Source organism: Ixodes scapularis, unplaced genomic scaffold, assembly GCF_016920785.2.
Source record: "Ixodes scapularis isolate PalLabHiFi unplaced genomic scaffold, ASM1692078v2 PGA_scaffold0__279_contigs__length_252992795, whole genome shotgun sequence".
Lineage (NCBI taxonomy): Eukaryota > Metazoa > Arthropoda > Arachnida > Ixodida > Ixodidae > Ixodes > Ixodes scapularis.
Window position 1 is genome coordinate 946,731 of NW_024609835.1, and position 17,045 is coordinate 963,775.

The following is a 17,045-nucleotide window of genomic DNA, read 5'->3' on the forward strand; positions in this document are numbered from 1 at the left end:
GCTAAATCTAGCGGAAAAAATTTCCCCGCTAAATCTAGCGGAAAAATTTTGGTCACGTGACCCGGGGGGTCACGTGACCTGGGGAGTCACGTGACCCCCTCCCGAGGTCACATGACCTCTGAGGGGGCACGTGTTTGCCCCCACGTGACCCCACCAAGGTCACGTGCCCTCGGGGGGGGGGGGGGGTCACGTGACCCCCCCCGAGAACACGTGGCCCTCAGTACCCTCCCCTCCTCCTCCTCAAGAGCTGCGCTCCAATTCGGCGTTACAGGGAGTGGTAAACGACTTTCACTTTTTAGCCCCGACTGCTCTTGTGCCATCGTCGAGATAAAGCGCCTTCTAGAATCACTCATAAGTAGCCACTGTGCTGGCAGCCGGAGCCTCTAATGACGAATCTGTCACGCGACCACCGACTGACGGGATTCCACGTGGCCCGCGAGGAGAGCAGGTCAGCACCAGATAAGGTCGCCACGCCTTGCGCGCCTTCGATTAATAAGCGAACAAAAAGAAAACCCTTTGTGCAGCGCCGCGAAGTCATAGTGAGACGAAACGCCGCTGCCGCGGCCATGTACTGCAAGGCGTGCACTGGCACATTCTTCTGTGGGCAGGTCAGAATTCCAGCAGGTCGTGGCCAAAAAAGGGGGTCCCTCGATTTTCGCTTGATGACGTCATACGAGTGTCATGCTGTCGCCAGTTGCGACCCTGGCGGCGTCGAAACAGCTGTGGTGGACGTGGAAGAGGCCTGTTCTGCTGTGGGCCGCTGTCCAGTGGGGCAGCCTGCGGAAGGTTCGGCAGTCAGAAGTTGGGGCACCGCTATGACAGCGACACTCGCGTTCGCTCATCCATTTCGTCAGTATTTCTACGACTACCGAGAGGATCGCGACATCCGACAGCGTGACACTCCCGCTTCTGTGACGTCATTTGTTGCCAGTTCGCAACCCCTTTGGACGTATCTATGGGCGAGATAGGACGCTAAAACGCACCAGCCAGACGCGCGCTCCAGGCACAATATACAAGAGGCAAAGCTAGCTGCTTTTGTCTCCACTGCAATCTTAGAACGTATTCGAATGCGCAACGCCGGCGTCCGGCGTTTGGCGTTCGCGTTTCATTCGGAAGCGTTCGAAGGGTGCAGTGGAAACAAAGCCGGCTAGCTTTGCCTCTTTACCCACTGATCATTACAGTCAGCTATAGAGCTCGGCGTTCTGGCGTCCTCTCTCGTCTCCTCCTCTCCCTCACTTTCTGCCCGCATAGGCACTCCTAAACATTTTTTTATTCTTTGACACGCATCTCCCAATGTCTCTAAGGACTTCAGTGTGTCTGCTTTCTCGTAATGCACTCGTGAGAGCCAATCAGTGCAACCTACGGAATGAACTTGGATAATTACGAATCCCAACGTAAGTGTTGAAAAAAATGTCTGCGCTGTTACAATGACCACGACGTTCACCACGACGTGCCAAAGCGGAGACTCTTACTAACCATATTTTCAGCCTCGTAACTGGCCGGTCTCCCCCCGTAAAGTGCAGCGACTGGATTCCCCCAATTGCTTTGCGGTAAGGTAGACGTACCGCATTTTTTTATAAAATAAATCGCTTCGATTGGCTTTCGGAGTTTTTTTTTTTTTTTTTTTTTTTTTTTTTTTTTTTTTTAGAGAAGGTAAGCGCAAACTAGCCATTAGGGCGTTTACTTCGCTTCAAAATGCGGTGCATGTGTTGGGACACTGAGCACATGCCACGTCGTGCTGAATGTTTATGAGCAAAGATGGTGTTTTCCATCGTGTCCATTTCAAGTGGAGCGCTCTACCAACTGATCTAAACAAGAGTTAGACGTCAGTAGAACAAACGAGTTTCTTTCAGTCGCGCACCAGACACCTAGCTGTGTTTAGATATTTGTCGAAATCTTGTAAGGTTTACAAGATGTCGATCGATTACCAGCTCGCCTGCACTCTCTCACTGCTTACAATAGATATTTGTGTTTGTCCTTTCTCCCGCTTGCTTCCCTTCTCCAGGGATTCTTATCGTTATTATCTCCAGCTCTCTTGCACCTTTGCATTTAGCGCATTATCATCATAACCTTAAAAGTGTAGGTCTTTCCCCCTTGTTGGTGATGGACCTGTGGCAGCTGTTAAAACCCATTAGGTCCACTGACATCAAACTCCTGGTTATCTCAGTTGGTAGAGCGCACCACTGGAAATAGAGAGGCCCCTGGTTCGGTACGATTAGGCGGATTTTTTTCAGTCGCGCGCCAGTTATCTAGTTGTGTTTGTCCTTCGTCCCCCGTGTTCCTTTTCTCCGGGGATTTATATCGTTATTATTGTCCAGCTCGGTTGCACCTTTGCACTAATTGCATTATCATCATTCCTGGCATCGTATCTAATTCTCAGGATGTCGCATTTTTAGATCGTAACTATCGCCAATAACGGACACTCTGCACTTAGCACCAAAATGGCTGCGCCCACAGGATAACCTGAACATGGTTGGCCGTAACTATAGCCTAGCTTATTTGGTGCATCTGTGTATGTCTTAAATCGAACCGCCGCTTCTATATGCGAGGAGAGCTCGCGCATGCGCAGACCTCTTCTCGGAAAGGGTCCATTCTGTCAATATACTTTAACCAATAGACGATATTCGTGGGTCATTTGTCTTTATTTGTGCTAGAGACAGAAATTCTCGCGATGTCTTTCAGTGAGCATATCGCAGCTGCCGGCCGCGTCGGAGTGGTTCATTGCCAACGTCCAGGAGGTTGGCTACTACAAAGTCAATTACGACGAGCGAAACTGGAACCTGCTCATAACGCAGCTGTTGACGGGACACACGGTAAGTGAGCGTCTGTCAGCGTCTCTCAGCATCTGTCCATGGCCACAAACACAGCGTTTGAGAGGACGCAACGCGCAACGCGACGCACAACGGAACCGCGACCTAAAAGTATCCGGTCTCGCCAGCCAGGGGCGCTGCTCGAAACTAGAGAGCTACGGGTCTACTCATGCCACCCTAGTAATTGTAGACTCTATGTGTCCTCAATAATCAAGTTTTGCATATTTTGCATATACATTGCATATTTTTATGCACATGGGCTTTGGCACTATATTTTTTTAATTATTTTATCTTTGCTTAAAGGGCTGAACGGTAAGTCGGCTGCAGTGCATCATGGTCTTGTAATTTCAGGAAATTCATGAAAACAACCGAGCCCAAATAATTGACGACATCTTGGATTTAGCAAGGTAGGTCTACTTGTTATTTTTCAAACATTTTGCTTATTAAATAACGAAGATATCTACTCGTGATTTAATTCCTTTATTCATTAAGACATCAAAGTTTCTAGGAAAGGACATTACACGAGGGATGGCCAGTTGATAATTGTAATGAGTGAACACGGTAACATATAGAAAATCTGGAACAATAAACAAACGTGATTTAAAAAGAGTTAAATATTAGATCAGTAGTTTACGTATTCTATATATGCACTTAGAAGCTCTTTAAAAACATTTATAATCGTTTTTATCTCAAGAACAGCCTTAAATAAGTCAGGCTCAACGCGGAGGCCACTAATTTCCGCCTGAGTGTCACTGAATTAAGATATATATATATGTAGCTGCACCGTATATTAGCTGTATATTAATTTGTTAAGACGTACCCATTTCAAACGCTAAGAGCATCGTTTCTTCCTTCAGCAACCAAATTTTGTACGAACTACTTGGCGCAGCGCATGAATGATACGCAAAACTTCCCCTTTTTCTTGACGTGGCAACAAGTAGAGAGCATTGTCTTAGCTTTTACTACGATCCCGGGCAAAGTGTTCCAGTGTGCGAGCTATTGTCAGAGGGATTCAGGAGTTAGCAGAAGGACATGTTCTGTGCGCAGATGGGCGGTACTATAAAAACGCTGCTTAATCTTGATAAAGAAAACTGCTATAGGGGCTGGTAATCAGAGCTGTGTAAGCGTTGGATTATGATAGCAAATCTTATGAACCAATGTAAATCGAGAAATTTTTTGTCTTAAGGTTAGTTCAGGAAGACAGTGCGAGGGGGAACTGGGCAGAAACTATTATAGTCAAGCATAAGTGGAGAGGATCGACTTCCTTTCCACAACAGCTTTGCTCGTGCGAGCCCTTTTCCCCTCGCACTGTCTTTCTTGGGTTGTATCTGACTATTGTGTAAGAATAATAGTCGGAATAAATAAATTGAGAATATAACTTCTGTACATTTTCTCGTTCCTTGTTGGGATAACTTGGCGATGGCGACCGCAGAGGTGCGAACATTCTTGGGGTAGATCTAGATGCAAGGGCATCTGGAATTTGTGACTGCAGTGTGAAATGTTTATACTATTGGGCCTGTCCTGATCTCGATGATCTGACATATAAAAGTGACCAAGAAAATTAAACAAAAATTATGTTTAATCTTTTTGTTGGCTAGATAGATTTTTATTTTATTTTTTTTTTTTAAATAGAGGTTTTTTTTATCGTGTGATCTGTTCTTTGAACTGTATGCAGAGCTGGCGTCGTCGACTACAAGCTCGCCCTGAAGGTCACAGAATACCTTCCGCGTGAAACCGAGTACATTCCATGGGATGCGGCATTTAGCAACTTACTCTTCCTCGGCAGCAGACTGGATACCAAAGAAGTGTACGGCATCTGGATGGTGAGCTATGCTACACTCTCGCTGGCCTTGATGGCTGGCACGGGAACCCGGGGGTGGATGGTTCGTTCGCTTCGCTCGTGTTCAAGGACGACAGGGCATGAGCAGTGTCACCTTCATTACGTTATCACTATCGAACATTTTCCTAATTAACTATGTCACTCAACTCCACAATTAAAAATTCGAGACTAAAAACAAATACAAAATTTGAAAAAAGCAAAAGAGCTACTGATTTTATTTCACATCGTCACAATTATACAATCGTCCACCCTCCTTAAAAAATTCGCAAGCTCCTCGCAAGAAAAGGAAAAAAAAAGAAAAAGAAATTGAGGATGCGAAAAAAAAAATATTGTAGTTGTGTTATGAGACGGTGTGTGTGGGTGTCCGGTTTTTTTATTCGTTCCCAGTCTCGGGTTTCTCATTATTGAGTTAATCGAAACCACGCGTCTTTAGGACATTTCTGCTCGCATGCTTGCGAACACCAAGATGTGAACACCAATGGCCTTTAGAGGGTCCGCGTTATCGCCAGAAGGGCAAGGTCCTCGTTCTGCTGCGACTGAAGAGAAACCCTATATCTACGTAGATTAGCTACTCACCGCAGTCCGCGTAACGATTGAATTTCGCGGCAAGTGTTGCTCTCTTTAAAGGTCACGTGCCCATTGCGGAAATGATTGTACGGGACTGCCGACACTAGCGCATGCAAGTCTCAGACTGTACTGAGTGACCGCTCAAGAGACTCAGGGGGTAGTTATAGTCCCGGGCATTTAATTATCGTTTCGGAATTACCCGATAACAACGCCGCCTAACGAATCACGAATCATGACGCCTGATCATAATAGACCACTTAATTAAGCTCTCAGTGACTAATGATGCGCTAAAAATTAAGTGGAGAAAATGGATGTTTGTTGCTGTCCTAATCTACCAGAGGTGTCTCGTGTTTGTCACTTTCTAGGATTTCGGGAAAGTGCCTTTCATCGCTTCGAATCGCGCAGCAAAAAATATATATAATTTTAGAAAAAAAAGGCGCTGTATTTGTTAATGGTGTGGGTTTGGTCAAAAACCTAGGCTATCTTGTTGATACCGAATGAACGTGAGTATTTTGGTCGAGCTGCTGTTTCGTGTCACTCTGGAGCCTATATTTTGGTCAAAAAGTTTCCGCGGGCCGTCATTCGTTGAGCACTCGGACCTACACAAATCAGTCACCGGTTTTCCGCGTGTTTTCCACGTGCTCTCTGAAGAAAATGAGCGCGTATTTTTGTTTAAATTGCGCATTCACTGGTATCTTTTTTTTTTCTTTTAATCTGCGGGGTTGTTTTAACAACTCAGACTCGATATAAATGTATGCTTCTTTCGTATAAAAGCTCTACAACCAAAGCGTTTATTTTTCTCCCACAGAAATACGTCTTGACTCTCATCAAGCCAAATTATGACCGACTCTCGTGGGACCAAGTTGAAGGAGAGTCAGTCCTTACATCGTACGTAAAATATGATTATTTTCCTTCGTATATCTTCGGCGATAAAACGAGGCATATATGGCGGTCTTGTGACTTGGCATTTTGGTTGGTCGTAGATTTTATTCCCTCAATGCGAAGGCAAGGTGAACGCCCGAAACTTTGTTTTTAGTGCCTTTTTCATCAAATTTTTGTCGCAAACGGTGATGAGGAGACCAGTTTAACGTCGGAGTGGTACGCATTCTCAGTGGCCCTCCATGAGACTATACTATGGGTGAGACACCTTTCAATTCTGTCTGGTCTACAACGAATTTACGTGGCATCTATATCTCATGTCGAAACACGACGTTGGCAGAGGTCTTTCACTACTTTCAATTGCATATCAATTGGATATTCTATAGTGCAAGTATACCGTGGCAAACCAACACATAAATAGTTGCTACCTGCTCTTATTCACTTCAGAATGATCCACGGAGAACGGCGCAAGTTATCCAGGCTAAGCCTATAAGAGGACCTTGTATCGAGCTTAGAGTAACGTAACGCCGGAAGCACCCTATTGTCTCGAATGGTTCGCAGCATTCTTCAAAATGAACTTTGAGGTCAAACGACGTACACCGCTCGACACCGAATACATACGGAGAACAAGTGTTACAAAAACTATCAGCCTTATCAATCCGGTGAAGAAGGAAGACCAGCGAAGCTGTACTATGGTGGAAATGAAGTAATGGTCGGCCGCAAGTCGGCAAGCCAGAGTGAAAAGGCTGGAAAGGTTGCAATCGTCGCTCATAGATGGCGGTAGCTGTCCGGAGTGTCGTGTCGACATTTGTTTGCTGGCGGACACGATCCTGGGGAAACTAGCCCTTAACAGCTTCGGTGTAAAAGCGTCTTTCGTGCATCGGTACACAAGGGGGAGCACACCAATCCACGAGTACAAAGAGAACGCGTAGAGGACGCGGGATGACGTGCACACTGTCGGTGACATCGGTTCACGTCTTAGGGAAACAAGCGCTCGTGGCCGGCTCTTGCGGGGAAACAAACCCACTAGGTGCGCGAAGAGCAGACGAAATTGCCCGCTGTATACACGACAAGATTTCCTGCCTGTCTACTTCCCCGCGGACCACATTTTCGGCCAATCACTGCGATCTGTGGAGCACATCCAGCGAATTCCGAGGCAGAACAGGCCTTAGCATTGCGCACGAAATCTGCGCGGGTACATGAGCACGGCGTTTCCCTCGTTCATTCTCCCTGCTGCGCGGGTCGCGCTTTCGAGTCGTGCCACTTAACGCCTCGTCGTTTGCTGGGCACATTCTGTAGATCAAACTGACTGGCTCGCCGCTTTTTCTGCGAGAAAGTAGGATTCCATGCATAGTTTAGAGCTTGGTAAGGTGGAAGCTTGGGCGCGTTGGTTATTCGTAACTAAAATTATGCTCTGTAAGACACGAAATGTGAGCAGGTAGAGTACATACCACTGTGCTGACTTTCGACTGCAGTTTAAAGTACATAAATATCGTGAAAAGAAACTTAAATTTAAAGTCAGCCTTGTGGTGCGTTCTGCGCGGCCATGTTTTCTCTTTTGCGCTTTTAGCTTCTAATATTTTTAGAGCCTTTTTGGTATTTAAGTTTCGTCTATTTATAATATATTGCCGCGCGCAGGGTCACGGACTTCTAGAACTTTCTCGTTTATTCTTGCTCCGGACTGCTTCTGTCGTTTATCCCTGCTTATGTTGTTCTAGAAAGTGCGTGTTCATTCTCGCCCCGAGCGCGCTACGCTCGAACCTTCTCCGCCGTATCTTCGAGATAGCGACTCACTCTAGATAAGACGCCGCTCGCGACCTTGTCGAGTCAGTCTCGCCCCAGCGCTCGATTCTGCTGACACGCCGACTTCGACGCCCGCGACGCTCTGCTTTCTTCTGTTTCCTTCTTTATTTTTGGCACAAGTTCGCCACATTAAACGTTTATTTATTTCTGTTTATTTCTTGTTTATTAGTCGCCACCCGTGACATTTTGGTGGAGGTGCGGGGTACCGCATGCCCGTGCAGCGTTCCCCTCCCAGGACCCGCAGGGCAAGCCCGACTCCAAGCTCGCTGAGAAGACCACTCAGCGCGGAACCTGAAACTCGGACCAGCCGCCGCACCAAGGGAGAGGATCCGGAGTACGGTTTGCTCCTGGACAAACCCAAACCGAAGAAGACGACGATGGACAACCAGTCGCAGGCCCCGGCCGCTCCTGCCGTCGTCTACCTACCCGTCGCTCCTCGGACACCGGCTCCCTTCCACGGCGAAAGCCACGAAGACATCGACGACTGGGTCCAACAGTACGAACGAGTGGCCCGTCATAACGGGTGGACACCGGAACAGTGTCTGCAAAACGCTTACTTCGCCTTGGAAGCCACCGCCCGGAACTGGTTCGAGAACCACGAAGCTTCGATCACTTCCTGGGAGCAACTCAAGCCTGAGTTGCGAAGAACGTTCATGAACCAACAACGAAGAGAACGCGCGGAAGAGCTTCTTCAAGCGAGGATTCAAGGCCCTAACGAGAGCGTCGTTAGCTTCGTGGAAGATGTCCTGCGACTGAGCAACCGCGCCGATCCCGAAGCATCCGAAGCAAAGAAGCTCAGAGTCTTGATGCGTGGCGTCAAGGAAAACATTTTCGGTGGTCTTGTGCGGAGCCCGCCTACCACCGTCGAAGGCTTCATGACGGAGGCCACCAACATCGAACGTGCCCTTCAAGCACGAGCCACCCACTATCACCGAGTTCCCGGCGTCGGTTCCTTTTCGCCTTCCGGCTGCAACACCACGGACATCCGCGAGATGATCCGAGACGTCGTCCGGGAAGAGATCAAGAAACTTCTACCTGCCGCCGCAAGCCCAGCTTCGCCCTCAATCGCCGAGATTGTCAGGGAAGAAGTCCAGCAAGCGCTGCAGCCTGAGGTTCTCGTCAGCACCGCTCCGGAACCACCGACGTTGAGTTACGCCGCAGTGGCCCGACGGCCACCGCCTCCTCGTCGCACCTATGTCACGCCGCCCCGACGTCAGTCTCCTGCGCCGCAGCACGACCGACGCCACGACGACCAGGTCCAGTACGCCTGCCCGGAGCCTCGCGCACCCCGCAAGACCGACGTGTGGCGAACGCCCGACCGACGCCCTCTGTGCTTCCATTGCGGGGAAGCGGACCACACCTACCGCCGATGCCCATACCGACGACTCGGGCTACGCGGGTTCCACCCGAACGACCCGCGCCCCCGTCATGGTGAACGCCCTATCGAGATCGACGAGTACCTGCGACGACCTCAGTCCCCCGAGCCTGCGTCCCGCCGAGAGTTCCGGTCGCCGTCACCGCGACGTCCAGCTTCGCCGATGCACCGACCACGACGTGAAAGCCTGTCCCCCCTCGCTCCTCGCCGGGGAAACTAGGCGCGGCAACCCCTGGAGGTGGAGTTGCCGAACACGACCGACGCCAAGATCCTCCACGAACGTCGGGGGGCCCCCACTCGAACGCTACCAGAGACCAAAACGACGCCGCTGCAGTGGTGTCCAATAGCCTAAACGTCGTCATCGACGGCCACGACGCATCTGCACTCGTGGACACCGGAGCAGACTACTCAGTCTTGAGTGGGAGGCTCTCCCGCCGCCTTCGAAAAGTCACGACGCCGTGGGATGGACCTCAAATACGAACCGCCGGAGGGCACCTGATCACACCCATCGGGAGATGCACTGCTCGCGTCGAGATCCGCGGTGAAACGTGCCCTGTGAAGTTCATCGTTCTACAAGACTGTTCCAGAGACGTTATTCTCGGCATGGACTTTCTGTGTGAATACGGCGCCGTCATCGACCTTGGTGAGAACAGATTGACGCTGCGCAAGCCCGTCCCGTCTTCAGAGAAACCTCAAACAGCGTCAGCCGCCGTCCGAGTCGCTGCCGACCACGTGAACCTGCCGCCGCGATCAAGTGGTGTCGTACCCGTAGCGGCCGATGTAGCTACCTGCGGCGAAGTTGTTCTTGAAGGCAACCTTCAATTACTCCTAGAAAGAGGAATAGGCGTCGCAAGAGGAGTGGCTGAACTTCAGGATGGGCGCACCGTGGTCTTCGTGACAAACTTTCGACAAGAGGCGCAACACCTCACGAAAGGTGCCGCTGTAGGCCACGTTGAGGAAATTCGGAACTCCGCCGAAATCACAGCGATTGCTGAAGAATCACTCCCACCTCAGCAACACATTACGGCGCCAGCGCAGCTCGACATTGACCGCAAGCTTCCAGGCCCGAAACCACGGCAGCTAAGTGACCTTCTCGCCGAATACAGTGACTGCTTCGCGACGTCGTCGAGGGTGCGCCAAACCACCATTGCGAAGCACCGCATCGTTACCGAGGATGACGCGCGCCCTGTGCATCGATCGCCGTACAGAGTCTCCGTTAAAGAAAGGGAGGTGATCCAGGAGCAAGTGCAAGAGATGCTGAATGACGACATAATCCAACCCTCAAGCAGTCCGTGGGCCTCTCCAGTTGTACTGGTTAAGAAGAAGGACGGAACGCTTAGGTTCTGCGTGGACTACCGGCAGCTGAACGCAGTGACGAAGAAAGACGTCTATCCACTCCCCCGCATCGACGACACGTTAGACCGGCTGCGCCACTCCCGATACTTTTCATCCATGGACCTGAAGAGCGGCTACTGGCAGATCGAGGTCGACGAACGGGACCGAGAGAAAACAGCTTTCGTCACGCCAGATGGGCTGTACGAGTTCAAGGTGATGCCCTTCGGACTGTGCACGGCTCCAGCAACTTTCCAGCGTGTCATGGACACCGTACTGGCAGGACTGAAGTGGCAGAGCTGTCTCGTCTACCTCGATGACGTCGTAGTGTTTTCCAGCGACTTCGACGAGCACTTGCGACGACTCCGAGCAGTTCTCCAAGCCATACGGACCGCCGGACTCACCCTGAAGCCGTCAAAGTGTCGGTTCGCCTATGACGAACTGAAGTTTCTAGGTCACGTGGTTAGTAACGAAGGCGTTCGCCCCGACCCAGAGAAGACTCGCGCCGTCGCAGCATTTCCAGTACCGACAGACAAGAAGGCCGTGCGAAGGTTTCTTGGACTATGTGCCTACTATCGGCGCTTCATCCGGGATTTTGCAAGGATTTCCGCACCACTCACAAACCTCACAAAGGACGCCGAGAAGTTCGAATGGGCCGAGAAGCAGCAGCAGGCATTCGACGAGCTGAAGCGACGACTGCAGACTCCTCCTGTTCTAGGACATTTCGATCAAGATGCGGAAACCGAAATTCACATGGACGCAAGTAACGCTGGACTTGGCGCGGTGCTGGTTCAAGTGCAAGACGGCACCGAGCGAGTTATCGCCTACGCAAGTCGGACACTGTCCAAGGCGGAGGAAAATTACTCCACGACTGAGAAAGAATGCCTTGCTGTCGTCTGGGCAATCACAAAGTTTCGTCCGTATTTGTACGGGAGCCCGTTCGGTGTGGTCACGGACCACCACTCGCTCTGCTGGCTTGCGAACCTCAAGGACCCGTCAGGGCGTCTCGCTCGATGGAGTCTACGACTACAAGAGTTCAACATGACTGTGGTCTACAAGTCAGGCCGCAAGCACAGCGACGCCGACTGCCTGTCCAGAGCCCCCATCCAAACACCTTCCGGCAGCAGCAACGACGAAGACGACGAGTGCTTCCTAGGTGCAGTGAACACCGACGACATGTCATGACGTCAAAGAGACGATCCTGAGTTGCGCGCGCTAATCGAGCACCTCGAAGGACGAGGGGGTACTGTCCCCCGTGTCTTCTCGAGAGCCCTGCCGACTTTCGTCCTCCGACAAGGTGTACTTTACAAGGAGAACTTCGGAGACAACAGCACACCATGGCTGCTGGTAATCCCCACCGACCTTAGAGCGGAGATCTTCCAAGCCTGTCACGACGACCCGACGTCCGGACACCTTGGTTACAGCCGTACGCTGGCCCGAATTCGTGAAAGGTATTACTGGCCCAAGCTGCCGAAGACAGTTCACTTCTACACACGGTCCTGCCACGAGTGCCAGCGCCGCAAGAAACCGCCGACGAAGCCGGCAGGTCTCCTGCATCCGATCGCTCCCCCGACCGTACCGTTCCAGCAGATCGGAATGGATCTACTTGGTCCTTTCCCACCATCGACGCAAGGAAACAGATGGATTATTGTCGCCACAGATTATCTCACACGGTACGCCGAAACGAAAGCCCTTCCTGTAGGGACTGCTGTGGAAGTCGCCAAGTTCTTTATCGAATCCATCGTCCTCCGGCACGGCGCTCCCGAAGTTTTGATCTCAGACCGTGGATCATCGTTCATGGCCCAGCTGACGCTAGAAATCCTTCGTCTCAGCCACACCAGCCATCGGCGCACAACGGCGTACCACCCGCAGACCAACGGGCTGACGGAGAGACTCAACAAGACCATCGCCGACATGATCGCCATGTACGTCGACGTGGAGCACAAGACATGGGACGAGGTGTTGCCGTACGTCACATTTGCCTACAACACGGCCGTGCTAGAGACCACCGGGGTGACACCCTTCCAACTGGTTCATGGTCGTAAAGTAACGACAATGCTGGACGCGATGTTACCCCACGAACCGGCTCTCGACGGAAGCGACGACGCCCAGGTGGTTGCCCAACGGGCAGAAGAAGTCCGCCAGCTCGCCAGACACCGTAATCAAGCCCAACAACGTGTCGACACTGGCCGCTACAACCTTCGTCGTCGGGACGTCCACTTCCAGCCCGGAGACAGGGTGTGGGTGTGGACGCCCATCCGTCGCCGCGGTCTCAGCGAGAAGCTTCTGAAACGCTATTTTGGGCCCTACAAGATCATCCGACGGCTCGGCGATCTGAACTACGAAGTCCTTCCCGACGGAATGCGCCCATCTGCAAGACGTCAGCCGCGACCCGAGGTGGTGCACGTCGTCCGGCTGAAGCCGTATTACGAACGATAGAACTTTCTACTCTTGTCGACGAGTGAACTGTGAACTCTGTGAACTGTCAACTGTGGCTCGCGATTCTGCTGCCGTTTTGTTTTGGATTTGTTTTTGTTTTTTGTGTTTTTCGTTTTGTGGTGCATCGGGACGATGCGCTTTTAAAGGGGGGGATAATGCCGCGCGCAGGGTCACGGACTTCTAGAACTTTCTCGTTTATTCTTGCTCCGGACTGCTTCTGTCATTTATCCCTGCTTATGTTGTTCTAGAAAGTGCGTGTTCATTCTCGCCACGAGCGCGCTACGCTCGAACCTTCTCCGCCGAATCTTCGAGATAGCGACTCACTCTAGATAAGACGCCGCTCGCGACCTTGTCGAGTCAGTCTCGCCCCAGCGCTCGATTCTGCTGACACGCCGACTTCGACGCCCGCGACGCTCTGCTTTCTTCTGTTTCCTTCTTTATTTTTGGCACAAGTTCGCCACATTAAACGTTTATTTATTTCTGTTTATTTCTTGTTTATTAGTCGCCACCCGTGACAATATTTATTGAATTAGTTTTGGTGTACATCCGGCAAGGGGGTAGAGACAGAAGGCTGCAAAGTCTGACGAGTCATTCGTCCCAGTACAGAGCTAGTCCTTGGTGTGGGACATCCAATAATCAGCCATACGCGCGAAGTAAATAAAAATAAATAGACACGCATGAAGCGATAATCTCAATGCGCAACGTTGACATTCCGCGAAAAATAAAACAACGATACCCGTTATCAAGCCACATAATTGTCTCGAAAAACGTCTTTTTTTTTTTTCTCTCTTTCAAACCTGATGTTACGCGCCTCCAAAAATGTTAATTTCATTCGAAATTTTGAGGGGAACACTGAAAATTAATGCACTTAGTCTTCGATAACGCTCAGCTAAAAAAAACAAAAACAAAAAAAAAACAGGAAAAAGGGTAACTAGGGAATTGACTCCTTGCTCGCCATATATAGTTCTAACTTTAAAACATTTCCCAATATTATATTTTTTAACAAAGCTCTCGCCTCTGTTTCCCCCTCGTAGAGTGCATTGAATCCAATCCCCGTATTTACAGAAGGATGAACCTCGAATGGCAAAGCAACATAAACGTGTAGACTCACAAAAAGACAAAAAGCTCCGCGTTGAGGCACTGACCTGCAAAACCATGGCGCAGATGACACCGTCAAACACAATCGTGATTGATGCTTCTTATTTCGCTGCTCTCCATACATTTTTAGAAAGGCCTTCACGTGGGCTCTTCCGCGGTTCGTACAATGCGCCAGTTATTAATGCCTCTTTATCGAGCTTAGCTTGCGAGGACGGTAAGCCCAGCCCCAGTAACGAAAAGGGTAGATGCCTTGTTTCACGTGGGTGCACGACCACTCAAACGCAATACTGCTCGCTCTTCTCGCAGACTACTCTGACTAAGGGGAGATTTATGATTTGTTCTTCTAGTGCGCCGCAAGAAAGTATGCATTAGACCATTTCTGAGGGTTTACTTTATATACTCCGTTCTATGATGAGATGGCAGTGGAAGCTACGTGCTTAATGGATCAAGCTCCCACTTGTACCCACTTGCAGAAAGTGGGGTCGGACAATGCAAGGAAGGCGCTGCATTGGTCCAGCCAGCGCGTATAGTTTCCTTGAACCCTATCAAGTTAGGGGTGAAACGGAGTATCAGTTGCGTGGATTCTGTTTGTGGAAAGTGCATGCACTCTCGCGAGGTATTTTACCGCGATGTACCGGGAGGACCAATCACTGGTGTTCCTTTAATCAGCCCAGCCAATGAGAACGACGTGGGACATCACGCACGAAGAACCCTATGCTACCTCTGTATCAATAAGGGCGTATTCGCCATTAAGACTTCGTGGCCATTGGTGCGATACCCTTGGCCCTTATCGTTGGCTTAAACAAAAACCGTGATTGGTGTTCCGAGTAGATCCTGGCGCAGTATTCTTCCGGACCTTTCGGTGAGTGCATTCAGGGCCTCTAAACTCGTCAAACACCAAGTTGGGGCCGAAGTTGACCGAGCCCACCGATTCTCTCATGACGACGATGACTTCGCGCTTTTCTTGCCGACGTCCAATTGGCGCGCTACGCCAAGTTTCGTGTCCAACTTTGTGTTTGTCCAGTTTAGGGCCCCTGGTGGAGTTTATCGTAGTCGCTGTGTTTGATATCTGGGCGAAGTGGCATCGCGATATCGAGCCACCGATGTGGGCGTACTTGGAATCGCCAGTGACGACAACCTGGGGCTTTGCAGCTACCTGCGAGCGGACACCTACTCGATTGCTTGCAAGTACGGCCAGAAGGACTGCGTCGACCATGCGGTCAGACTCTTGCAGTCATGGAGAAGCAACGCACAGGGCTCCAACCCGTAAGTATACCGGGAGGCATTCCTGCCCGTGAGCCTTTGCCGTCCGCCACATTGTTTACCCTAAGTTGCTCTTAGACTTTCTCGCTTCAACCCTCGTGGAATGCATCGATAGATGCCTTTGCGATAAAATTAATGAAAATTAAGAAAAGCGGGACAATCCCTCCCCCCGAGCTCTCTGTTCGCCACGATTGGTTGTTTCCTCCTCTCCAGCGTCCGCTGCACAAAATGGAAGGGGTGGGGGACTCTTTGGGAGGCTTGCCCTGCTTTTCTGAACCTGCAGCGAACGATGGTAGCCCAAATGCCTGATTCGGCGGCCGTTCTAACGTTCCATGGATGCACGTGCGTGGGGTATTTGAGCCGCCTTGGTGACGCTGCATTTTCTAACTGATGTCGTAAAAGGAAAAAGGAAGCAATTCAGACGAGTGACATGTGAGCGCAAACAACACGGCTCCCATTGCGGGAGCGAGGAAGTGGGCCGATCCACAGCAGTTCGGTCAAATTCACGAGTGACCGCGACGAACGAAATTGTTCTATTTTTCGCGCTTTCTGAAGTTGACGTTTCTTTTTTTTTTTTTCTTTTTTCTTTTTTTTTTTTTTTTTGTATGCGGGTATGAGGGGCACGTCAATTCGTATGAAATATTTTTTGCTCGATTTTGAAAGATCGAAGAAAAACGTTGTTCGTGTTCGTGTTCATGTTCATCTTATTTGTTTTATTTTATTATATACTGCAGACCAGTAAATGGTCCGAAAAGAAAAAGCAAACAGAAAAAAAAGGACAGCGAGGCCTGCACGAGATCCTGGAACGAGTCAACATATAAACAAATAAAAAGTAAAAAGTCGCAAAGGCATGTCCCAAATGCGCATCCTCACTGCACGAAGTGTGCAATCGTGTTAACTCCTTTTCGTCTTGAGGGTAGGCATGCTTCTCCATCTCGGTATTACAGTCCCGGCCTACTTTATCCGACGATCTGATCCAAATCAAACGAGGGATAGATCTTTCAATATGTCGGCGAGTGTTTTATTTCTCATTTCCTAAAGGGAGAAGCAAAAGTGAAATTGCGTGGTTACTAGATGGCGCTAAACAACGTTCGGTTTTCTTGTTTCCTCGCAGAATCAATCCGGACTACCGGCCGTTCGTTTACTGCACAGCAGTCGCCCACGGAGACTATGACGACTGGCAATTTTTGTGGCGGACGTACAACGAAACCAAGGATGCTTCAGAAAAGTCCAAGATACTTTCCAGTCTGGGATGTTCCAAGGAACCCTGGATATTGACCAGGTAACAGTATACATTTAGATAACTAGATTTTTAGGGTCGCTTTCAGAGAATGCTTAGCAAGGATTTGTCAAAAAGATTTAATAAAATAGCCCATAAAATTATTTTTTATGAAATGAACGTACCAGTGACGTCTATAAAGCGCGGTGTTATATATCTTTAAAAAAAATCTAAATACGCCATTGGCAATGTCTTTTTTACTGAAACCAGTAGAAGCAGAATGAATTTTTTATCGATGAAGGATTTGTTGGACGGGCTGTTAGTAAAAGCGATAAAAGACTAGCAAAAACGAAGCTACTAAGCTTCAAAATGATGGGTATGGAACAAAACGTCAATGTAGCCAGTAGCCAGTAGAACATC

The 17,045-nt window shown here is 49.8% G+C and overlaps 1 protein-coding gene across 1 annotated transcript in view; it reads left to right on the top strand.

The window, feature by feature from the left end:
* LOC8053007 (aminopeptidase N) overlaps positions 1-17,045 on the top strand; it is a 123,465-nt gene that overhangs the window by 99,713 nt on the left and 6,707 nt on the right. Inside the window, exons 12-17 of the mRNA XM_029978264.4 lie at positions 2,683-2,813; positions 3,162-3,217; positions 4,486-4,633; positions 6,026-6,105; positions 15,296-15,409; positions 16,521-16,688. Coding sequence (XP_029834124.3) covers positions 2,683-2,813; positions 3,162-3,217; positions 4,486-4,633; positions 6,026-6,105; positions 15,296-15,409; positions 16,521-16,688 — 697 coding nt within the window. The remainder of the gene's footprint in view (positions 1-2,682; positions 2,814-3,161; positions 3,218-4,485; positions 4,634-6,025; positions 6,106-15,295; positions 15,410-16,520; positions 16,689-17,045) is intronic.